Raw genomic sequence first — 25486 nt, forward strand, 5'->3', positions numbered from 1 at the left:
TTCGTATCGGGATTAATCGGTATCGAATCGTGACCATTCGTATCGGGATTAATCGGTATCGAATCGAATCGTGACCTGTGAATCGTGATACGAATCGAATCGTCAGGTACTAGGCAATTCACACCCCTATTGGCTACGGTAAATCTCGGCGGATGAGTGCATAGTATATCCGAAATCAACAGGCACACCTTTAATGATAATTAACTCATTAGCTCCCAAAAACGTATAAATACGTTCCTATTTTAAATGTTTTATGTGTCCCAAAGACTTATTTACTCTTTATACGTATTTTTTTTTTTTTTTTTTTTATGCCAGAGCATAGAGAAGGCTTTGATGCAGTCTCTCTACTGCAGAAAATGGTTGAGTGGCAGCAGAGTATAAGAGATCAACCGGGCCAAGGTTAAACCAAGCTGATTTCCCCACAGTTCTAAGCAGAATTGTGAATAATGATGAAACTTAGCTATGTTCTATTGCTAATAGCTGCACAGCGGAAACAGATAGGAATATACTTTTTTTTCTGATTAAAAAAAAAAAAAAGAAGAGACTAATCTCTTTTGGTAGGTTCCATATTTTTATAGCAATAGAACATAATATTTCACGGGCCTTGCAAAATCAGTCAAAATCCAGGAAAACACATCAGTGAAAATGGTTGGGAGTGAATGAGTTAAAGTAATTTCAATATACCATCCTCGGTGCTACTCACCCCAGTGGTTCCCCCTGCATGCATCGGGTTCCGATACCCGGTCGACTTAGGTAGCGTTCGGCGAAGTGTCTCATGGCCGGGTCCGAAGGTTGCTCATTACTGCGTTGGAAAGACAGCAACAAATAAGGTCAGGACAGTATTCTAGTACACTGTCTCAAAAGAACAAATATGACATCTCGTGGGTGGCAACCTGAAGAAGGTGACTTGTGGTCCGTACATCCAGGGGGTCAACGTCAGGCTGGGGTACTCTCCAAACGGTGGAATGATGGTGGTGAAGATGAGCGCTATGAGGACGAAGCTGGCAGGCAGGACAATCTGAACCATCATTTAAAAAAAAAAAAACATCAAATCAAACAACAAATCTAAAAGGACAAACCAAATTGTTGATCCAAATTTAAATCAGTTTTGTAACTGGGAGATGCACATTTCTGAATTCTGAAGCTGGATTACTTTTTGTCACACATCTAGTAAACAAAAAAATGTCAAATGTAGATTTCGATGAAAATGTGTGTGCAGAGCTAAAATCAGTTAGATCTGGATCGGAATCCGGATACTGGATCTAGACCATTTTTCTGACATATACAAGTCAAAAGTCACAAATGAATTTCAGCAAAATTTGGTGAATAGCTTTCCGACTCACGGTAAATTTGGATCATTTTGGATCTGGATCTGAATCCGGATTGGATTTGGGATTACATAGAAAAAAAAAACTGAGCAAAGGGACAGTTACAATAATTTATGATTTGAATTTGAAACCAGGTTCTGTATCTGTGTTTCGAAAAAAAAAAAAAAAAAAAAAAGATTTCAATGAAATTTGTTTCCTAGCTGTGGACAAATGGGACCCAAACAAAGAAAAATCAAATAAGATTCATCTTGATTTGAATTTGACAACAGGTTAGTCGCTAGTAGTTAGTAGCTTTTAGTGAAATTGGTGCATAGAATTGCAGTATGAAGTATGAAGTCGATCCAATTGATTCTGGATCTAGATCAAGAAGCAGATAGTTTTTGTCATACAGAAAATACAAAAAGTTGGGAATGGATTTTAAATGGATTTGTTTTTTTTTTGGCTGTTAATCATATACAAAAAGATCAACTTTTTGTTTTTAAATCTGAGCCTGTTTCGTCTTTCAAAAAAAAAAAGAAAAAAGAAAATGTGAATTAACCTGAGTGAAATTGGGTGTACAGTATCACTTTGGAATGCCTCAGGCACAAATTGATTAACTCTGGATCATGATCAGGATGCGGCGAAAGATTAGTTTTGCAGCATATATAAATCACAAAATTTGGGAACGAATTTGGATTCAATTTGGTGAGTAATACTGAGTATAGTCTGTATTAGCTTTAGCAAGCTGAGCAATCATGATCTAGAATTTCTAAATCATTATCCAGATATGGATATGGGTACTGAGCACCCCCTTCTGTTGGTTTTGTGCAGTGCACGTGTACCTGCGCGACAAAGTCTTTGCGGCTGCGGGTGGCGTGATGAAACCTCTTGACAAGTAGCGCGTGAAACTGCTTCAGGATCAGCCGCGCTCCTTTCACCTGCTTGGAGCCTTTGCCGGCGCTGCAGTCTGACGCGCTGGCTTGCATGGCATCGCAGCGCTCTGTGGTTGACGCAGTGTTAAAAACATAGAAAAACAAAACGTAAGCCCGTCAAGTTAGGAGGTGCAGCAAGAAAGCGATTTATTGGAGGAGCAGATGTGGGAGCAGCTGATAACTACAAATCGTTAGCCTAATAGCGTCATTGCCTAAGTTGTTTAAATTGAATGTCACAACATCAGTAAAAAAAAATAGAGATGCACTTTCTAAACACTGTTCAGCGGGGGGAAAAAAATCAATAAAAGCTCAATTTGTCCAATGTCTGACCTTCATCTACTCTCGCGTCATTTTTTCTCCGCTGCAACATCCATTCTTCTACAAGACGTAAACATGGGGAAGGACACAGGTGACAAAAACACAACATGTGTGACGGCGGAGGGAAATACAGGAGTGCGGTGGCGATATTTACCAGTGGGGACGGAGTTGGTGGCTAATGCCTCACCATCTGCTGTCACCTTTAAGAAGATCTGCAAAGATGGAACATTCAGTCATACAGTCCTTAGCAATAATAATAATAATAATAGTAATAATAATAATAATTATTATTATTAATTATTATCGCAAGGGGGAATATATATATTTATTTTATTTGCATCATTTGGATATTATTCACAAAAGTATATAATAATTATAAAATAATAATAATCCTAAAATCAGGTAAAAGGTAAAGAAATAATAATAATAATAATAATAGCAAGTGGGGAGTAAAATTATATATTTTATTCACATACTTTGTGTATTAATAATACTAAAATCCAAGTAAAAGGTAAAGAAATATTATTAATAATAATAATACTAATACTACTACTACTACTACTAATAATAATAATAATAGTAATAATAATAATAATTATAATAATAATAATTATTATTATTATTGCAGGGGGGTGAAAATTATATTTTATTCACATAATATTATTCACAAAAGTATATAATAATGATAAAAATAATAACACTAAAATGAAGTAAAAGGCAAAGAAATAATAATAATAATAATAATAATAATAATAATAATAATAATAATAATTATAATAATAATAATAATAATAATAATAATAATAATAATAATAATAATAATAATAATAAGGGTGGTCGAGTGGTTAGCACGTCCGCCTCCCAGTTCTGAGGACTCCGGTTCGAGTCCAGGCTCCGGCCTTCCTGGGTGGAGTTTGCATGTTCTCCCCGTGCCTACGTGGGTCTTCTCCGGGTAATCCGGTCTCCTCCCACATTTCAAAGACATGCATGGCAGGTTAATTGGGTGCTCCGAATTGTCCCTAGGTGTGATTGTGAGTGTGGATGGTTGTTCGTCTCTGTGTGCCCTGCGATTGGCTGCCAACCAGTCCAGGGTGTCCCCCGCCTACTGCCCAGAGCCAGCTGAGATAGGCGCCAGCACCCCCCGCGACCCTTGTGAGGAATAAGCGGTCAAGAAAATGGATGGATGGATGGATGATAATAATAATAATAATAATATTATTATAGCAAGGGGTGATTGAATTATATATTTTATTCACATAATTTGGAAAAGTAAATAATAATGCTAAAAATAAAAGTAAAACATAAAAAAATAATAATGATAATAATAATAATAATAATAATAATAATAATAATAATAATAATAATAATAATATAATAGCAAGGGCGGACTCAAATGATATATTTTATTTTATTCACATAATTTGGATATTATTCACAAAATATTTAATAATGATAAAGGCAATAATAATACTAAAATCAAGTAAAATGCAAAGAAATAATTATATTATTTAATAATAATAATAATAATAATACAAATAATACAAATAATAATAATAATAATAAAAATTATTATTATTATTATTATTATTATTATTATTGTTGTTATTATTATTATTATTGTTGTTAGTAGTAGTTGTAGTAGTAGTAGCAGTAGTATTAGTAGTATTAGTATTATTATAGCAAGGGGGAACTAAAATGATATATATTATTTTATTCATAAAGTTTGGATATTACTCACAAAAGTATATAATAATGTTAAAAATACTCATAATACTAAAATCAAGACAAGGAAAAGAAAGACAAAATGATATCTTCTTCATAAGTGAACCAAATAATTGTTCCTCGTTTTACTAAGTTTACAAGTCATTTTTGTTTTCCTGTTGAAGATGAGACCCGTTAACCGGCAAGCGTACCTCCTCCAGGGACGTGTCGGAGATGCCAAAGCTGCTGAGGCCCATGTCGGCGAGGGTCTCCTCCAGCTCCCTGAAGAGGCTGGCGTAGGCGCGGTGCTTGAAGCCGCGACTGGGCAGCAGGAAGGTGACCTCCTGACCGATGGCTTCCATCAGCTTGGCCTCGGGGACGTGGTGGTGGATGAGGCCGCTGATGCTGTCCAGTTCCCCTGCGGACATCACACAGGGGGGGTTTGGTCAGGAAAATCTACATTTTGATAGGTTTGTGGACCTCACCGTCTAAGACCCGTTCGACGTTCTGGCACAGGTTCTGGGACTGATCCTTGTGTCTGGTGCAAATGGAGCAGGTGCAGGAACAGTCGGAGGCGCAGTCACAATCGTTCTGGAAAAAAAAAAATCATGACCACATACAAATTATTAACAATCATAGTATGGGAAAAAGTGCCTAGTTTTTAGCCTGGGTTAAAAAGTATTTACACTTTGCTGGTATGTTTTGAATTTTTATTTATTCATATTATTTATTCACTCTGATAATAAAGGATGCCAGCAAATCAGGGGACCGTATTATACACAAGTACAGACAAAAAAAAAAATGTTTTTTTCGGGTGGCCCGTATTAAAAATGGGGCGGTAGCATGTCTTCAAAAGTTAAATAGAAGCTTAAGTAAACGGTTCACTATTGTTTTCTACAGTAAATAAAGTTACAAAATTTCTCTCTAAGTACTAAAATATACTTATCTTAGTTTTAAACAAAAAAAGGTGCAGAGTAATAATAATTAGAGTTGTTCCGATACCGTTTTTTGCCTCCCGATACCGATACCGATACCCAGCTTTGCAGTATCGGCCGATACCGATACCATACTGATACTTTAATTTTTTTTTTTTTCCTCAACATGAAAAAGCTGTCCTGCCACTGGTTCAGAGCAGTCAAGGGCCAATAGGATATGTTAGATCGGCATGCAGTGAACATGTCACATATCAGTGAATATCCTGCACGAGCAAGACACAACATGCTGCATCCAAAATCCTATAGTAGCTTTGGAATTAATGGTATCGGCATCTTACTTGTGAGTAGTCAGCATTAAAAATGGGGCGGTAGCATGTCTTCAAAAGTTAAATAGAAGCTTAAGTAAACGGTTCACTATTGTTTTCTACAGTAAATAAAGTTACAAAATTTCTCTCTAAGTACTAAAATATACTTATCTTAGTTTTAAACAAAAAAAGGTGCAGAGTAATAATAATTAGAGTTGTTCCGATACCGTTTTTTTGCCTCCCGATACCGATACCGATACCCAGCTTTGCAGTATCGGCCGATACCGATACCATACTGATACTTTAATTTTTTTTTTTTTTCCTCAACATGAAAAAGCTGTCCTGCTACTGGTTCAGAGCAGTCAAGGGCCAATAGGATATGTTAGATCGGCATGCAGTGAACATGTCACATATCAGTGAATATCCTGCACGAGCAAGACACAACATGCTGCATCCAAAATCCTATAGTAGCTTTGGAATGAATGGTATCGGCATCTTACTTGTGAGTAGTCAGCGATACCGATACCACTGTTTTTATGCAGTATCTGTACCTCTGCCGATACCAGTATCGGTATCGGAACAACACTAATAATAATAATTAGTTCCCTGAAGTTAACACTTTTTCAAATGTATCTATTATCGGCTGTATGATTCTTCAAAATGGCCGATGCCCATATTCGTCAAAATGCTGAATATTCACCTCCTTCTTCTTGAGGTCTTTGATGCGGCGCACCAATGTCAGGTAGAAGCCGGCGCCGAAGCAGTTCTTGAGGAAGAGCGGCGAGCCGCAGCAGTGCAGCTGCCCCTTGGAGATGATGGCGATGCGGTCACTCAGCAGGTCGGCTTCGTCCATGTGGTGCGTGGACAGGATCACCGTGCGGCCTGAACAGCAAGCCCATTAACATATAGTTGTATGTTAAACGAAACTTGATCTATATGTACCGGATCGATATTTCAGCAGGAGGTCCCAAATGGACCTCCTGGAGTAAGGATCCACGCCGGAGGTGGGCTCGTCCAGGATGACCACCTTGGAGCCGCCAACAAACGCCATGGCAACCGACAGCTTCCTCTGCATGCCACCTGGTGGTGCAAAACGGAGGCTCGGTGACCGTTTTCTCACTTACACGTGAAAATAAGAAAAGCAACTGCTAACCTGAAAGGTTTTGGGCCTCTTCGTCTCGCTTGTGAGGAAGGCCGAGGTCCACCAGCATGTCCTCCACCTCCTTCTGCGCCTCAGCCTGCGTGCGACCCTTCAGCAGCGAGTAGAACAGGATGTGCTCCTCCACCGTCAGACTGCAAGAGAAACACCAACCATACGGAACCCAAATCAATTTCGCTTGCATGTCCACAGGATGAATGCGATTTTTCTATACGGTACATTATAGCGCTTTTTGATTGTGTCATTTTGCCAACATCACAAAATGGATTTATTTTGTTTAATTTTTGCAATTATTTTTAATTATGGGAATGCACCACTTTATAAATATATATTATATATACATAGGTGTGCAAGTATGTATACATTTACTGTATTCTATTATTGTTTTGATTTCATCACTTTTTGTTCAGAATTGGGCATTTTTATTTCAATTTCTTAACAAAATATAATGATACTGAATACAATCAAAACTGTTTAAAAACAAAAAAAAACAAAAAAACTTTCAATTAAAATAGAGAATACAGTATTTTTAATTATTTCACCCTTCATGTAATGTTTTCAAATTTTTCCAAAGGGTTTATGTACCTAATTACCTAATTACCATGGAATGTCACCTCTCTGGCAGGGAAGGAGCCCGAGCTGGTGTGCGAGGCCGAGAAGTTCCGACTAGACATAGTCGCACTCGCCTCCACACACGGCTTGGGCTCTGGTACCAGTCCTCTTGAGAGGGGTTGGACTCTCTTCCACTCTGGAGTTGCCCACGGTGTGAGGCGCAGAGCAGGTGTGGGCATACTTATTGCCCCCCGGCTCGGCGCCTGTACGTTGGGGTTTACCCCGGTGGACGAGAGGGTAGCCTCCCTCCGCCTTCGGGTGGGGGGACGGGTCCTGACTGTTGTTTGTGCATATGCACCAAACAGCAGCTCAGAGTACCCACCCTTCTTGGAGTCCGTGGAGGGTGTGCTGGAGAGCGCTCCCTCTGGGGACTCCCTCGTCCTGCTGGGGGACTTCAACGCTCACGTGGGGAATGACAGTGAGACCTGGAGGGGCGTGATTGGGAGGAACGGCCCCCCTGATCGGAACCCGAGCGGTGTTCTGTTATTGGACTTCTGTGCTCGTCACGGTTTGTCCATAACGAACACCATGTTCAAGCATAAGGGTGTCCATATGTGCACTTGGCACCAGGACACCCTAGGCCGCAGTTCGATGATCGACTTTGTAGTCGTGTCATCGGATTTGCGGCCGCATGTTTTGGACACTCGGGTGAAGAGAGGGGCGGAGCTGTCAACTGATCACCACCTGGTGGTGTGTTGGCTCCGATGGTGGGGGAAGATGCCGGTCCGACCTGGCAGACCCAAACGTATTGTGAGGGTTTGCTGGGAACGTCTGGCGGAATCCCCTGTCAGAAAGAGTTTCAATGCCCACCTCCGGCAGAGCTTCTCCCTTGTCTCGGGGGAGGTGGGGGACATTGAGTCCGAATGGACCATGTTCCGCGCCTCCATTGTTGAGGCGGCCGATCGGAGCTGTGGCCGTAAGGTGGTCGGTGCCTGACGCGGCGGCAATCTTCGAACCCGCTGGTGGACACCAGCGGTAAGGGATGCCGTCAAGCTGAAGAAGGAGTCCTATCGGGCCTTTTTGGCCTGTCGGACTCCGGAGGCAGCTGACAGGTACCGGATGGCCAAGCGGAACGCGGCTTCGGCGGTTGCTGAGGCAAAAACTCGGACATGGGAGGAGTTCGGTGAGGCCATGGAAAACGACTTCCGGACGGCTTCGAGGAAATTCTGGTCCACCATCCGGCGTCTCAGGAGAGGAAAGCAGTGCACCATTAACACTGTGTATAGTGGCGATGGGGTGCTGCTGACCTCGACTCGGGACGTCGTGAAGCGGTGGGGGGAATACTTCGAAGACCTCCTCAATTCCACCAACACGTCTCCTTTTGAGGAAGCAGAGTCTGGGGACTCTGGGGTGTGCTCTCCTATCTCTGGGGTCGAAGTCACTGAGGTGGTTGGAAAGCTCCTCGGTGGCAGGGCCCCGGGGGTGGATGAGATCCGCCCGGAGTTCCTAAAGACTCTGGATGTTGCGGGGCTGTCGTGGTTGACACGCCTCTACAACATCGCGTGGACATCGGGGACAGTGCCTCTGGATTGGCAGACCGGGGTGGTGGTCCCCCTTTTTAAGAAGGGGGACCGGAGGGTGTGTTCCAACTACAGAGGGATCACACTCCTCAGCCTCCCTGGTAAGGTCTATTCAGGGGTGCTGGAGAGGAGGGTCCGTCGGGAGGTCGAATCTCGGATCCAGGAGGAGCAGTGTGGTTTTCGTCCTGGCCGTGGAACAGTGGACCAGCTCTACACCCTCCGCAGGATCCTCGAGGGTGCGTGGGAGTTCGCTCAACCAGTCCACATGTGTTTTGTGGATCTGGAGAAGGCGTTCGACCGTGTCCCTCGGGGAGTTCTGTGGAGGGTGCTTCGGGAGTACGGGGTGCCGGGCCCCTTGTTACGGGCTGTTCGGTCCCTGTACGACCGTTGCCAGAGTTTGGTCCGCATTGCCGGCAGTAAGTCGGATTCGTTTCCGGTGAGGGTTGGACTCCGCCAAGGTTGCCCTTTGTCACCGATTCTGTTCATAACTTTTATGGACGGAATTTCTAGGCGCAGCCGAGGAGTGGAGGGGTTCCGGTTTGGTGGCCTCAGCATTGCATCTCTGCTCTTTGCAGATGATGTGGTGCTGTTGGCTTCATCAGGCCGGGGCCTCCAGCTCTCACTGGAGCGGTTCGCAGCCGAGTGTGAAGCGGCTGGGATGAGGATCAGCACCTCCAAATCCGAGACCATGGTCCTCAGTCGGAAAAGGGTGGAGTGTCGTCTTCAGGTCGGGGATGAGATCCTGCCCCAAGTGGAGGAGTTCAAGTATCTTGGGGTCTTGTTCACGAGTGAGGGTAGGATGGAGCGGGAGATCGACAGGCGGATCGGTGCAGCGTCTGCAGTGATGCGGACTCTGTATCGGTCCGTCGTGGTGAAGAAAGAGCTGAGCCAAAAGGCAAAGCTCTCGATTTACCAGTCGATCTACGTTCCAACCCTCACCTATGGTCACGAGCTGTGGGTCGTGACCGAAAGAACGAGATCCCGGATACAAGCGGCCGAAATGAGTTTCCTCCGCAGGGTGTCCGGGCTCTCCCTTAGAGATAGGGTGAGAAGCTCGTTCATCCGGGAGGGACTCAGAGTCGAGCCGCTGCTCCTCCGCGTTGAGAGGAGCCAGCTGAGGTGGCTCGGGCATCTGGTTCGGATGCCTCCTGGACGCCTCCCTGGGGAGGTGTTCCGGGCATGTCCCACCGGTGGGAGGCCCCGGGGACGACCCAGGACACGCTGGAGAGACTATGTCTCTCGGCTGGCCTGGGAACGCCTTGGGATCCCACCGGAGGAGCTGGTTGAAGTGGCTGGGGAGAGGGAAGTCTGGGTTTCCCTCCTGAAGCTGCTGCCCCCGCGACCCGACCCCGGATAAGCCGAAGAAGATGGATGGATGGATGGATGGATGGATTACTGTATTTTAAAATATAGGAGATAATTGGTTTATTATTTTACTATTATTTTACTTTATTATTATCTAATTTTAAAAAAACATGTTAACAGTTCTATACTGTTTTAAATTTTATTTTGTTCCTTTTTTTCCCAATTTAAATATACTGAGAGCCATTGTAACACATTCCAAACAGATTATTTGACTATATTTGTTCATTATTTAATATTAATATAACTTAATGTAATACAATATAACACAAGGTCAAAGCACCTTATAAACACTTGTTTTTAAAGGCGCTATAGAAATAAAGTGTATAATAATAATAATAATGATAATAATATTAATAATAATAATAATAATAATAATAATAATATTATTAATATATAATATTATTATTATTATTATTATTATTATTATTATTATTATTATTATTATTAAAACAATTGTATTAATGTATTTTAGGCCTAATTGTGTTTATTTATTGTTTTTTATGTACTATTGGGTCTAAGCATAATATAAGCTTTTTTTAACCAATGGTATTTTTAATGTATTACAAAATATAGAGTTCTAATGCAAAACAATTTAAAAAATCTGTACTTTTTTTTAAAATCAGTACTGTCAAAAAGTAAATTATTATTATTATTATTATTTTTTTTATTTTTTTTTTTACGTGAGTATAAAATCAGCTCTTGTATTTGGATGTATTTGGATGTGCTTGGGTGTACCTAAAAAAAAATTGCGAGAGGTACTCACTGATTGAAGAGGATGTTGTATTGAGGACACATCCCCAAGGAGGACCGCACGACATCCATGTCGGTGCGGATGTCTCTTCCATAGATGTAAGCGGAGCCGGATGTGGGCGGGAAGAGGCCGGTAAGGATGGACCTAGACAGAAGACAAAGCCCCCCCCCCCAAAAAAAAAAATCACTACTGAATTACCGGTACACAACAAACTACAATAAAAAGTAAGTATGGTGTCATCTTACAAGGTGGTGGTCTTCCCGGCGCCATTGTGTCCCAGGAAGGAGGTGATTTGACCCTCGTAGAAGTTGAGACTGAGGTGGTCGACAGCAGGACGAGAGCCCCCCGGGAACACCTTGACCAGCTCCTGGATACGTACCCCCAACTCCAGACTCACTGGATCGGGCTCGAACAAAAGCAAGCCTGCCAATACAAAGCAAATGCAACCTTTGTCAAATTGCAACTTATTGTTCAAAATATAGTCTCATGTGAAGTAGTCATATGACATGTGAGGTAAAAAAAAAATTTTACTTTTAAATTTGATTCCTGTGGGATCCTTAAAGGGAAACTGGAGCACAGTAGTTATACAGTTTCTTATATTTTGGACCCTTTTGTGCCCACAAATCATGTTAAAAACTGAATAGTTTGAAGTAGAGTAATGTTATTGTAAATGAAGAATTAATATCATTTAACAGACGTTGCAGATATTTCATTTGGATTTAAACTAATGCTTCTTAGAATGTGCAAGTGTAATTATTGTTGTGTCAGACGTGTAACACCTCGCCTGTCCACTAGATGGTGTCCTTAGCGTTTTCTCTGCACTTACTCACCTTCGGCCCTCCCAGAGGCCTTTTCCTCCTCCTCCTCCTCTTCCTGTAGCCGCAGCCACTCTTTCTCCCGCTCCAGGCGCTCCCGTTTGCTTTGGTGCTTGCAGGTTTTCCTACTGGCTGAGCCATTGCAGGTGTTGACGGTCTCGGCAGGTGAGCCGCCACTTTCGGGGTCCTTCTCTTCCTTGTCCGCTTCCGGAATATCTGTGAAACAAATTCAACAATTATTTAACCATTTAAACAATTTCCAGGGATTTTGATGTCGTTTCTGTGATGCTGTTTTATTTATGTATTTATTTTTTATCCAAAACAAAACACCCCAAAGATCAATAATTACAGCGCGGACCGTGAAACTGCTCACGTGAGCACCCATAAAGAGAATAAAAGCATGGATTGTATTTCTACTCGTGAGCTGGTAATACCTGCATCGTCTGTGGCAGCAGCTGGAGATGAAGGTTTGTGCCAGTAGGAAGGCTGCAAGGGGAAGTAGAATGGCCGACCAATGCCATACTGACCTGCAGAGAGTCGCAACAGTTTATTAGTTTGTTATCTAGTTTGCAAGCTACTTAGTTGATTTATTTAGGTACTGTATGTACAGTAGCTATTTACTTACCTACCTAGATAGATAGTTACTTATTAGTTTTTACCTACTTACTTAGTTATGTAAGTGGGTCTTTTTCATTTACTTACTTAGCTAATCAATTAATTCGGGTACTTGCTTATTGCTTAGTTACATACGTTTTTTACTTAGGCAGCTAGCTAGTTATTAGAGTGATGAATCGATTGACTTACGAGCAAGTGACCTAGGCCTACTTACTAGGTCGTTATTTACCTGTAGTACCTAGTTACTTACTTAGCTAGTTAATTGCTTACTTATCTAGGTAGCTAATTACAATTTGCTTACTTAGCTAGGTAGGTAGCTTGCTAGCTAGTTAAATACTTAGGCGCGTACCGTACTTGCAGGTGCGATTTACTTGCTTTGTCTAAGTAGGGAGAAGGCATTCTATCTACCGTAATTATGTACTTATGTAGTTTGCTAGTTACTTAGTTAGTCGAGGAATTTGCTAGTTAACAACATACTTATTTACTTAGCTAGTTAGCTTGTTACCTACTTAAAGTAGTTTTGTTGCTTGCCATTCCACTGACTTATTTACCTATTTATTAGGTAGTTATTTACCTCAAGTACCTAGTTACTTACTTAGCTAGTTAATTACTTACTTAGCTAGGTAGCTAATTACAATTTTCTTACTTAGCTAGGTAGGGCGCTTGCTAGCAAACTAGTTACATACTTTGGTGCGTACCGTAGTTGCAGGTGCGATTTACTTGCTTATCTAAGTAAGGAGCTGTTAGTCTATCTAATTATGTACTTATGTAGTTTGATAGTTTCCTAGTCAGTCAAAGAATTTGCTAGTTAAGCACCTCAGTCGCAAGGCTTCACCTGGAAAGACGTTGTCCAAGTACCAGGCCAGGACGCCATAGAGTGCGGCGTCCAACACCATCATAAGGATGGAGGTGAGGAAGGAGTAGGTGTCCTTCTCTAGCGGGCTGGTCCGGATGTTATCCCACTGCAGGCCTACGCCTTGCTCCTCATAGCGTGATAGGTATTCGGTCCCGAAGCCAAACGCCACCTGAGACAGCAAGCTCTGGAAGAACAATGGGCGACATCATCACGCGACCTCTCTCAAAATTTCTTCTTCGGACTACGTACAGCGGCCATCTTCATGCTGGTGGTGAGGCGGTCCTGCCAGGCGACGCAAAGTACGTGGGGCAGGTAGAGGGTAAAGTACAGCACACCGCTGCACGCTGCTGCCAGGTTGGCCTTGCTAAAGAAGACGCTCATGAGGAAGCACTGCATGATGGTGGCCACTGTGAATGTCAGCAGGAAGAGGTACACCAGCAACGGGTCGCTGTAGTTCAGCACCTTGCCGCCCTGGAAATGGGTCATGTGGTATTAGTTAGTTATTTAGGTAGGTTGCTACCTATGTCTTTACACTCTTAGCTATCGTGGTTAGTGAAATGTTTGCGAGGTAGGCAGGCAGGCCAGTAGACACATAGGTAGATATTTTTTTTATTTACTTTCTTAACAGTATTGTTAGTAATAACTTCAGTTAGCTAGTTAGATGGCTAGCTAGTTATATAGTTACTTAGTTAGCTAACTTAGCAGTTACTTAGTTTTAAAATTATGGTTGGTAATTCTGTCATTAGTTAGTTACTGTACTTAATTTGCTCGGTAGCTAGCTAATTACTTTCTTACGCCCTTAAATAATGTATTCATTTGTTTGTTAGTAACTCACCACAATGATGGAGGTGAGCAGCATCGTGCTGGCCGCCATGGTGACGAAACTGTCGATAAACCAGGTGCACCAGAGGACGCCATTGGCCACACCCATGGCCTTGAGGGTCTCCTTCAGGCGCAGCTCCTTCTCCAACACAATGCTCTTCACTGTCATGGACACTGAGTAGATCCAGGCCAGCACCATGAACATCGGGAAGCAGCGGTTCAGCGTGATCATGAAGCTGACGGCCAGCCAGGGAGAGGTTACGCTCCGTTAACAATGCTCTTGTCAAAAAGACAGCTAATTAATTAACTATGTACTCACTAACTTAGTTTGAGTACTACTTATTTACTTACTTGATTACTGACCTAGTTAGTTAGTTAACTAGTTAGTTGGTTAGTTGGTAGGTAGGTAGGTAGGTTGGTAGGTACTAGGTAGGTAGGTAGGCAAGCAGTGAGGCAATTAATTCCTTCCTTCTTTGGGTAATTAGCTACTTATGGTACTTAGGTGGTTATTTATCAACTTTGCTACCTAGCTTAACTAATGACTTACTTTGCTAGCTTTTGGATAGATACTAGCTTACTGTTTTGCAACGTACATACTTATGCAGCATATGAGGATGGTTGGAAGTCTGACTTTTATGAGTTCAGACCAGGAAGTGTGTACGGGAACGCCCTCTTAAACTCGCAAATCCCACTTTCGGATTCGGGAAAAAAAAAAAGTACCCCGACTTCACCGGCGGACAACAATGTGATGTCGCTCTACAATGGCGACCCTTTTGGAAACAGAGACCGTGAATGGTAAAACACAATTTACTCAAATATAAAACTAGATACCTTTCTTCATTCATAAATATTACATAACTCCACGTAACACGACGTACGTGACAGTATGCCGCTATCTCCCTGCATGAAATTATACGGTGAACTACTGAGCTGTATGAATGCTTATGAAATAAGAAAAATTGCGAGAAGGCAAGTTTCCTGGAGGTCAAAATGAGTTTTGAGGACCAAAATAAAAAAGAATTTATCACTATCCGCCATGTTGGTTGTTTACTTTCACCTCGAACGCTTTCATATCGAAACTGGGAAAAAACATTCATCCATCCATTATCTTAATTTAACCGCTTACTCCTCACAAGGGTCGCGGGGGTGCTGGAGCTGATCCCAGCCAGCTTCGGGCAGTAGGTAGGGTACACCCTGAACTGGTTGCCATCCAATCACACCGAGGGACAATTGAGAGCACCCAATTAACCTGCCATGCATGTCTTTGGAATGTGGGAGGAGACCGGAGTACCCGCAGAAGACCCACGCAGGCACGGGGAGAGCATGCAAACTTCACCCAGGAAGGCCAAAGCCTGGACTCCATCTTGCATCCACAGCACTGGGAAGCAAACGTGCTAACCAGTCATCCACCGCCCCACTGGGAAAAACCAACTCGGATAAATCCGACTTCCGACCATCTTCGAATGCAGCATTAAATAGCTTTCTAGCTACCTACCTACTTTCTTTTTAAGGTTGCTAGCTAGCTAGTTACTTACTTGCTTAGTTAGGTAGCTAGCAAGTTACCAACTTAGTTAGCTATGTTCTCTCTAGATATCAAACTAGCAGTGCAGACTCACAGATCATCCACGTAGCAGGGGTAGGGCATCTGCTGCACGTAGACCCCTAGTGGCCAATCGTGGCCTGCGTGCACTTTTATGATGCCGTGTTCGATCATGTCCAGCAGGTAGGCAAAACCACCCCAGATGTACCTCTGGTCCTCCACGGGGTCCGCCCTAGGACCCGGGTCCCAATACCTGGAGACATATAAGAGAACACAAGCTACTGCAAACTTTGATCAGCTCTTTGGCTGTGGTGTTTGTTGGCTGGTTGATTTGTTTGCTGTGTTAGATGCATCTGTGTTAGATGTGTACAGTAGGTTATGAACTTCGTAATTTACAGTTGCTAGTTACTTACTGTACTGAGCTATATTTTTGGTATCTAGCTGATATCTAAACCTAGCTGCTTACTGTAGTTAGGCTAGTCACACATATACCGACTTACCCAGCAAGCAAGTTATATACTTTGTTGCATAGCTCATCATATAGCTTGCTGATGAGCTAGTCAGTAGCAAGCGAGAATGGTAGCGTAGTTACTTACAGTAGTTAGTCTGTAAGTTACATAGCTAGTCAATAACTTCTATACAATCAGTACAATCACATATTTCCTTTTTCTTCTTTTCTCTTTGAGTTAATTTCTATCGCACTTAAATGACATTGTCGTTGGAGTAAGCATCCATATCAATCAAAGAACAAAATGTCAGGATTGGTCAGAAAGGCAAGATATTAGTTTTCTCAGTCGGAAATTTCAACAGTTTCAAAATATCGGACCTTTTCGAGAGATCAAAGACAAGGTCGCAATCCAAAAGGTACGGATGTCGCGGTATCAACAGAAAATCACACCTTCCAATCAGACAACACCGATGTTATCCCCACTAACCTGTCTTTGACCTTGTTGGTGCGCTCCACGGCGTCTATGTCCATGCGGATCTTGTACTTGACGTGCAGCGGGACACTCGTGGTCCAGGGGTACATGTCGGCGAAGACCACGCCAGCCCAGAACTTGTTCTCCTCCAGCAGGTACAAGGCTTGGTGAATCATTTGCGACTCGTCCGTGTAGGCCACAAACTTGTCCAGGCTGATGCACTACAGTCAGGAAAGACAAGTTGACAGCAAGCCATTTTGGTGAGAAGCCTAGATAATGGTGCCAAAACTGCAATTCATATAATGCTGTTTGGGTTGCTGTAGATGCTGAAAAATTAGTACTGCACAAAGGAACAGTCCAAGATTTGTCAGTTCAAATCATCATCAGCACTGTGACTTCAGCAAATTTTGTGACACTTCAAGTCAAGAATGAACTTTACAGGTGTTGTTGTGATGTTTCAGTATGGATTGTTGGCTGTGCTGAATTGACAAAAATCTGAATAATTCATCCATTTTCTTAACTGCTTTTTCCTCACAAGGGTCATGGGAGTGCTGGAGCGTATCCCAGCTGGCTTCGGGCAGTAGGCAGGGAGCGGGGTACACCCTGAACTGGTTGTCAGCCAATTGCAGGGCACACAAAGACGAACACGTACACACACAAGCACAACTAGGGACAATTCGGAGTGTTCAATTAACCTGCCAAGGATGTCTCTGAAATGTGGGAGGAGGCCGGAGTACACAGAGAAAACCCACGCAGGCATGGGGAGAACATGCAAACTCCACCCAGGAATCGATCTTGAATAATTCATTAAATTGTGAAATGTAAAACCCAATAAAGAGCCAAATTAATTGATTTACTTAATTACTTTTTAAATTGGTTAGACGCATAGCTAGTCACAAACTTAGGTTAATTACTTTACTTGCTAGTAACATTAATCGCTTTGGTGTTAGTTAGTTAGTTAGTTAGTTAGTTAGTTACATAGATTTCTGTCTAGCTAGCAAACTAGTTCCTTATAGTTACTTGGGCACTAGTTGTTAACTAAACTAAGTTTGAAAGCTATCAATTTGCTGTCTGTTTATTTGTTAGTTACCTCCTGAGCTACGGATCTACTACCTAGTATCTACATACTACTTGGTTAGCATTTTATTAAGTTAGTTAGGCCTTATTACTTCGCTTGGTAGTTAGCTAGTTGCTGACTTTGCTAGTTATTTAAAATGTTTGATAGCTGTCAAGCTATATAGATATTTATTTTGTGAGTTACCTTGCAAGCTAGCTCACTTAGTTAGCAGGTTAGCTTAGTTGATAGCTCGCTTGCTAGTTACGTATAGTTAAATCTACAGTACCTACGAAACAATATGATAATATTTAAAAAATACTAGCTATATACTTTATTTTAGTTGCATTATACCAGTTAGAACAGTTACAATAATTATTTCTAATGGGAAAATTCTTAGTTATTTATCAAACTGTCCCTTGCGTCTCACACACACGTAACAGACTATGAAATTCCCCAGACATGCAATGAACCACAATCCTATTCCACAGTGTGTCCAATGTGTCCATTCACATGATTGTAGATGAGAAAACACTCTGGGCCAGAAATCCCATCCCATTCAAATGTATCAGGATGAAAGAGCCCAATGGATACATACGTTCCAGCACTTTGACAGAGGGCGGGGGTGCTCTGTCACGGGACAATGGCGGCTGACGGCTATGTCTAATAGGCTGAATAAATGTGTCACATTCACATTTGTTTGTGTGGAGGATGGATGCCGCCATTTGTCCCACTTTTATTCATGTCAACGTCTGACAGCTCGGTGACATCAGGATACCCTCCAGCTTTCACCCTTTCCTGGTGGCCGATTAGTTCATTAGCTAGTTTGGTAGATAGCCTACAGTAGCTAGCTAGAGAGTTAGTTAGGCTAGTAGCTAGCCAGTTACTTCCTGACTTATCTAGCTACTCAGGGTAGGTAGCTAGACAGAGAGTAACTTTTTTTTTTTTAAATTAAATTAATTACGTAATTTATTTGTAGACAGAGAGTAACTTGTTTACTTAGCTAACTAGCTATTTAGGTTTAGCATTATGCGTAGTCTTTTATATATAAAACAAGAACACTTAAGAATGTGTGGGCACAGGAGACCGAGTGAGTTGTAGATTGTGTACTTTTCTTTTGAATGTTAGTTATTTTTTTTAGTTGTTAACTTAAGACATTTTTTTGTTTAACAAACAAACAAACAAACGAACAAACAAACATTTGTTTATTGTTACCTTAGTTATTTAGGTTGATAGCAATCAAGTTATTTGGCTTGGTTGCTTGATATTTATTGACTAGCAATGTAGTAGGATAGATAGATAGATAGATAGATAGATAGATAGATAGATAGATAGATAGATAGATAGATAGATAGATAGATAGATATTCTCACCTCAGCATACTGGTTGACGGTGCGTATGATTTGGTCAGTGATGTTAAATATATTCCTCCAGTCAAAGCTGGGCATTCCTTTCTCTCGCCGCTCCTCCGAACCACCGTAAAGGAAATTGAGGATGTCTCTGGTGGTCACATTGGCATCCTCCAGGCTCTTGTCCACAAAGTTCATCACTGTGGGATTTGCCAGTGTATCCTGTGGTCATGGACATACATGTACTACTATATAAAGCATACTTCGATAAAAGCAAAGGATGCAAGCAGGTTGCTTATTTGGCGAGATCATGTTAGTTAGTTAGTTAGTTAGTTAGTTAGTTAGTTAGTTAGTTAGTTAGTTAGTTAGTTAGTTAGTTAGTTAGTTGGTTGGTTGGTTGGTTGGTTGGTTGGTTGGTTGGTTTATTATCCTGGTAGCTAGTGATATACTTAGGAACTGACTTAGGAACCATGCGGCAGACTTTAGAATCAAGAAGAGAGCAAGTGTTTTGAATTGATTGAATTGAATTAGCTAAATAGCTTAGGTAGATAGACAGAGATAGTTAGTCAGGTAGGTAGTTAAGTAGCTACTTAGCGAGTTTGTTCGTTCATTCAGTTGCTAGGGAGAGATCATAGAACTCTATTTTAAATGCCGTATGGGCCAATGAAGATTTAGTGAGTTGGAATTCAGATGTTGATATATCTCAAATATTTCTCCTAGTTTTCAAGTCTTACTCTGATCATGTTCATCTGCACGCTGTCATGGAAGAAAGCCCACAGCTGAGGTCCCACTTCTTCCCACATCTTGCCAAAATTGTGCAGCCTCTCCAGCTCCTCAAAGGTGGTGTTCGCCTGATGCACACACACAAAACAAACAGTGAGCATAATTAAAGAGTCGGAGGAGAGGTGTGTCACATGGGCTGGCTGCGGGCCTTCCTTACGCTTTTTAATATCTTGCTGATGGCAGGGGAGTCAGGAGTGTACAGGATCTTTCCCATCAGCAGGGGCTTGACAGATTTCCAAACCATTTTGGTGACCGGGTTGGATTCCAACGTCTGCATCAGATTGTTGCAGAAGGCAGCTGCAAACATCAAAAATATGATTCAATGTAATGGCAGAGGACAGTTAAAGCGGACAATGTGTAAGTTAATTGAATTTAAGCAATGATTTTAGGTCTCAATTTGAATTTAGGAAGACGGTGTGGGTCTTAATTTGAATTTAGGCAGATATTTTGGGTTCTTAGCTGAATTTGGAAGAGTTTGAATTAAAATTAGCTAGCCTGTTTCATGCATGTTTTGCAGTCAGTTATGTAAGTAGGTAAGTAACAACATAGTAAGTTTGTCAGTCAGTCATATAGCTAGTTCAATTCTGGGTTAGCTAGGTATCTAACCCAGCTAGTACCAGATTTAAACAGATATCTAGCTTGTTACTTATGGAGGACCAAAACTGCCAAAATCAAAATAAATAAATGACTAAATAAATAAATAAATGACTAAAAGTGAAAATAAAAATGAACAAAAAAAATATAATTCCAAAATTATATCTAAAAAAAATAAATATAAATGGAAATAAATCTGTTTTTATTTTAACTTTTTGTCATGTATTTATTTATTTATTTAGTTAGTCAATTTATTTATCTATTTATTTATTCATTTATTTATTTATTTCGTCATTATTTATTTATTTATTTATTTTTAATTTTGGCAGGTTTGGGCCGTACAGCCAAGTCGAAATGTTATTCAAATGAGGGGGCGGTCCTAAGCGTGTCTTGGGTTGGACTCCACTGTTGCAAACTGCCTGTCATTGGCCGAGTGAGCAGCTCGGCTCACAAGGAAGTCTCGCCGGCCTGCAATGGAGCGCTCCAGCAATCGACGACGGTCGTGTCCACCGTTACCTCAACTTGCGACTTGAGTTGTTAGACAACAAGTGAGATCAGACAGTCATATCAGATATTTTGCTGGGAGGCTGAACTCACTGGTAGTATGATCATACACGTAGTTGCGGGCGCGGCTACCGTTGACGCCCAGGAACACCTTGTAGTTGTTGTCCTCGTACCAGTTGAAGGAAAGCACGCGCGAGCCGCCGCCCTCCGGGTATCCGCAGAAGAGGCTTGACATGGACGTCGTCAGCTCTGAGAAAGAGGCAGGGCCGCCGGCTCGGAAGAGAGAAGTGACTGCTTTGATGAGCGCCCGGGAGTTATCGCGCTGCATCAACTGATGGGAGGGAAATGATGATAAAAGCGTATATCGTTGGTTTCAGTTTGAAAAATAATTTAATCAAAACAAAACAATTCAGGTGAACAAAATTAAAAATATATGTAATAATAGTTGTAAACATGTTTTTAATAAAATAAATACATTGACAAATAAGAAAACATATACCGGTACATAAAAAACCTTAGGAAAGTAATTAAAGTAAATAAAAATAGACCCAAAATAATAGCTGTTGTATTTTTTTTTGTTTTGAAGAAGAAGAAACATAGAAATATAAATAAATGTATATTAATAGTTAGCATGCAAAATATAGTAAAACGTTTTTATCACTCCTATATTTCTGTATAGTATTTGTGGTACTGTATACGTGGTATATGTACATCAACTTTTGTGTCATTATTACAAAAAATCATATTTAGTCTCCATACTTTTGTCTATAGTTCCTGAAAAATGGTTTTGTAATATTTTTTTTTATCACATTTTGTTAATTTTGTTAAACTTGTATGAATTATTTTGTGTCATTTTTGTCATATAATTTTAGATATTTTTACTTTTATTTTATTTTATTACTTTTATTCCCGCCATCTCGCATTTTGATGATGTGATCCGCTCATTCTGAAGAATACATGAAGTCAGACAGGAAGCGTTAAGCTGGCCTGTCTGTCACCATGGTGACGTGCAGGTCCCACCGAGCAGGATATGTCATCTCCGTGGAATGTTATCCCACCCACCCACAATTCTTTCTCACTCATCTGGCTTAAGGTGATGAGGATGACTCCCGCCACTCCCACCTCCTCCAGTCTTACCCCTTACAATGTCTACACCTCCCTTGGGCCGCACAGTGAACGTGCAGAATCACATATGCACACACATGGAATTGCTTAGAATTATCCACAGTGTGGGAAAATGACATGGGGTCAACATGTCATTATTGGTAAACCTTTTTCATTTGATACTCTCAAAGAGGGTATTAATGTAAAAATATTTTTGAGATATTCTGTCGACATTGCGATGCAAGCAAACAACGGAAAGCAATCCTTGGTGGTACATTGACCCTAATGATACAGGAGGAGTGAAGAGGCTAAAAAAATAGCCTGCAGGACCTCAGGTGTAGGTGGATGATTGGATTGGGTGGGGTCTTAAAAGAAGTAGCAGCAGTGCATTGTGGGATACCTCACCTCTCGGATCTTCTCTGATGTCGCCCTGAGGACGCGACCCCACCGCCGCAGGTCCACCCCCTCGGAGGCGCTGTCCATGACGCGAGGCAACTTTGGGGGAGAGGACATGTTGATTCATCACCAACTTCTTCATCTTGTTCAAGAGAAGCAAGACGTGATGATGTTGGGAAAGTGCGGGAGGGAACGCCAAGACAAACACGTAATGTTCTTCCTTGGTCTGGCGCATTCTTTACGAACAAATCGGGGGGGGGGGGGGGGGGGGGGGGGGGGGGGGGGGTTCAGGAAGGGGAAGTGAGGCTGATGAGGGATTGTCGGAGGAGGAAAGTTGTAACGAGGCACGTCAGGTTCAGCGTGCTTCATAATTCGCTGTAAAAGCTGACCCTATATTTGATCAGGAAACTATCAGGAGTGGAGTTATACCCAAAAGTTTACAAACACCGACGGGATTTGTGAAATATTGGCACTTTTATGGAAAATATGACAACCTTTTTTTTTCTTTTATTGCTATGTTTCGTTTAGTGAAGCAGACTTTAAGTTTTGACAAATGGTGAACAATACTTTAAAGAGAGAGAGAGAAGCTTCAAGCTATTTAAAGCCAGTCTCAGTTGAACTTTACTAAATATAAAACAAAGAGGAAGTGATTAATAGTATATATTAGTGGTGCAATGGATCATCATTGATCCGTGGTCGGTTCGGGCCAGGCCCCACAGTTCGGATCACTCACGAGCTGCGGATTGGTTGGTGAACAAACAAAACAAAGTGCACATTCACATTCCATACCATTCTGACATGTCAAGGCAGCTGAAACATACTCAGCATAATACACTAAACCTAACTTCAAAATAAAGTTTACCAAACAGAGTAATACAATGATGGCAATGCAAATAGCCTTGGTAGATTTTACTTTGAAGTTGGCGCATGCCGTGGCGTGATGGCTAGCTTAACTTCCCTATTAGACGTTTAAGATTTCTTTATTGTAGTTGATTGACATTAAAGTTGCAACCAACATCAACACAACGCTATCCCGAACTCATGTTCAATCGCTAATTTAGGACGCTAAGAAACCGCTAATTAATTACGCCGTCATTGTATGATACGGCAGAAGTCTCCAACGTCAGTGGCTAGCGGCTAGCTGTTAGCAATACCAACGAGTGTCTGGCTGGTAAACTGTAAATTAGTTTGACAGCTGGTACCTGGCTCACTTGAATTCTTTTACAATATTCTGGACCAAGGCTACTTTGTAATTCACTCTCCATGTTTAAAGGAAGGAAATGTGCCTTAAAATGCACGTTGAGGTCTTTTCATTATTTAAAAAAAAAAAAAAAAAAAAAGATAAATAGAACTTTGTATTCATTTATTTTATAAAACACTTTTGCCCATAAAAAAAAGAAAAACAAACTCAAAATTTAAAACTTAGCTGTTTAGATTAAAGGAACACATTTTTAAGCCATTAATATGTTATTTTACATATCGACCATGTATAAAATAAGAATGTTTCTGCCTCATATTGCACTTAAAGTTGTGTTCCTAAATACTAAACGGCTATATTAAGACATTTTGAATTGATGTTTATTTAATTTATTTTATTTATTTAATGGATACAAAATAAAATGAAGACAAAGTAGTATATACAATCATTTAAAAGGAGGGGGGGGGGGGGGGGGGGGGGAGGATTCGATTTTGAGCATGGTGTACAACTGCGTTAATCTGTCAGCCAAAACAGGACGCGGCGGGTCACGCCTTAGCGTGTGTGGGCGGGGCCCAGTGTAAGCCCATTAAGGAAATAGGGGCAAGACGGATAAAGCCTGAGTCACCTGCTGAGCACTTCTACCCACTTTATGAGGTACTCTAAATAAGGACGCGCGAGGTCCGACGGCACGACGCGACTCTCACCAGTCGGAAGATCTTGAAGAAGTCCACGTTGGCGTAGAGCGCGTCCTCGATCTTCTGCAGCCGCGGCTGGCTGAGGGCGCACATGGCGTTGCGCACGCCGTGGAGGCCGCGGCGGCTCGGGAAGATGATGAAGCGCTCCAGCAGCGCCTGGCTACACGCGATGTCCTTCAGCTGGACATCCGGGACGCCTGACGCGAACTACAGAGAAATAAAAATAAATATATCAAGGGAAATGAAGAAGAAATAAAATAGAAAAAACCCCGAATTGTCACCTTTATTCTGCTCATCTGATCATTATACACTGCAAATGAACTATATTTCCTTGACTTGGGTCCTAAAAGCTATGACCCAGAGGTTAGCATTAGCAATAGCATTAGCAACACCCAAGCCTCACCTGTTCTATTCGAATCTGGGCATTGGTCAGCTGGTAGACAACAGACTCGGGGAGCTGGGCGTCTCGCAGCAAGAACGCTGTGAGAACCTCGTCGTCCTTCAGGATGTCCTCGATCTTCAGACCGTGACCTGAACCCAACAACAACAACAGACCCATTTTATTTTGATTTCTACTTCCATGTTTCCTTGAAGTTGAACCTGTCAAAAAAGGGCTTTGACTTAAATCCTGTGAATTTCAGTTTGTACCCCGCCTATTGCCTGAAGGGATTTTACGACAGTGCATGTATCAACCAATTTTTTGTTTGGAGCTTCTGTGACTGATGTCATGCATTTGCATACATCTATTTGTGCTTTTAGTCCTGTTATTTTGGTAGGTTTACAGTTCCTGTTTTTGTTCCTCGGTAGAGACCAAGTTTTTGTAAGCAAAAGACTTTAATTTGAATCTTCTTTGACGGGTGGGAAGCATTTTTGTACGTTTGTTGGTGTTATATGCGGTTTTATTTTGGTAAGGTTCAACTTCCTGTTTTGCTCCCTCGGCAAGACTTTCAGCTGGAGCTGATATCGACCTGTCCCTGTCAACAACAAAAATGTTATATTATTATGAAAGTAGTGTTGTACGTTTGAGTCAATTTGTTTGATTTTTGTGTACTTTATTTATCTATTTATCGTGTGAGTGCGTGCGTGTGTAGGAAAGTCCAACTTCCTTTCTTGTCCATGGTCTTGTGTAATTGATAAGTCTCACCTACACCCAATATCAAACAACTTTTTGAGAACACAGCACTTTGCTTTAGACATCATATGACGGTGTCATGTGTTTGAGCTCGTCTGTGGTTTTATTTTGGTAGGTTCATACTTCCTGCTTTTGTTCCCATGCCGTTGATAGGACTCAAAGCCAGAGCCAGTATTGATGAACGTTTTGTAACCAAAGACTTTG

General features: G+C 41.6%; 1 protein-coding gene across 2 annotated transcripts in view; it reads right to left on the bottom strand.

The window, feature by feature from the left end:
• Positions 1 to 25486, bottom strand: part of abca4b (ATP-binding cassette, sub-family A (ABC1), member 4b) — a 42338-nt gene that overhangs the window by 11104 nt on the left and 5748 nt on the right. Inside the window, exons 6-31 of one of the 2 annotated variants that reach the window (XM_077524031.1) lie at positions 24554 to 24681; positions 24160 to 24357; positions 22267 to 22356; positions 20851 to 21088; positions 19817 to 19956; positions 19611 to 19727; positions 18901 to 19098; positions 16489 to 16694; positions 15630 to 15806; positions 14027 to 14249; positions 13441 to 13662; positions 13171 to 13375; positions 12155 to 12247; positions 11736 to 11936; positions 11151 to 11328; positions 10918 to 11049; positions 6652 to 6791; positions 6441 to 6578; positions 6199 to 6380; positions 4744 to 4849; positions 4471 to 4676; positions 2712 to 2769; positions 2570 to 2617; positions 2150 to 2307; positions 894 to 1018; positions 704 to 802 (exon numbers count right to left, since the gene is read on the bottom strand). In XM_077524031.1, the coding sequence (XP_077380157.1) occupies positions 704 to 802; positions 894 to 1018; positions 2150 to 2307; positions 2570 to 2617; positions 2712 to 2769; positions 4471 to 4676; positions 4744 to 4849; positions 6199 to 6380; positions 6441 to 6578; positions 6652 to 6791; positions 10918 to 11049; positions 11151 to 11328; positions 11736 to 11936; positions 12155 to 12247; positions 13171 to 13375; positions 13441 to 13662; positions 14027 to 14249; positions 15630 to 15806; positions 16489 to 16694; positions 18901 to 19098; positions 19611 to 19727; positions 19817 to 19956; positions 20851 to 21088; positions 22267 to 22356; positions 24160 to 24357; positions 24554 to 24681 (4006 nt within the window). The remainder of the gene's footprint in view (positions 1 to 703; positions 803 to 893; positions 1019 to 2149; positions 2308 to 2569; positions 2618 to 2711; positions 2770 to 4470; positions 4677 to 4743; positions 4850 to 6198; positions 6381 to 6440; positions 6579 to 6651; positions 6792 to 10917; positions 11050 to 11150; positions 11329 to 11735; positions 11937 to 12154; positions 12248 to 13170; positions 13376 to 13440; positions 13663 to 14026; positions 14250 to 15629; positions 15807 to 16488; positions 16695 to 18900; positions 19099 to 19610; positions 19728 to 19816; positions 19957 to 20850; positions 21089 to 22266; positions 22357 to 24159; positions 24358 to 24553; positions 24682 to 25486) is intronic. The other variant, XM_077524039.1, reaches the window with a different exon arrangement.

The sequence above is a fragment of the Festucalex cinctus genome, chromosome 1 (genome assembly GCF_051991245.1).
Source record: "Festucalex cinctus isolate MCC-2025b chromosome 1, RoL_Fcin_1.0, whole genome shotgun sequence".
Lineage (NCBI taxonomy): Eukaryota > Metazoa > Chordata > Actinopteri > Syngnathiformes > Syngnathidae > Festucalex > Festucalex cinctus.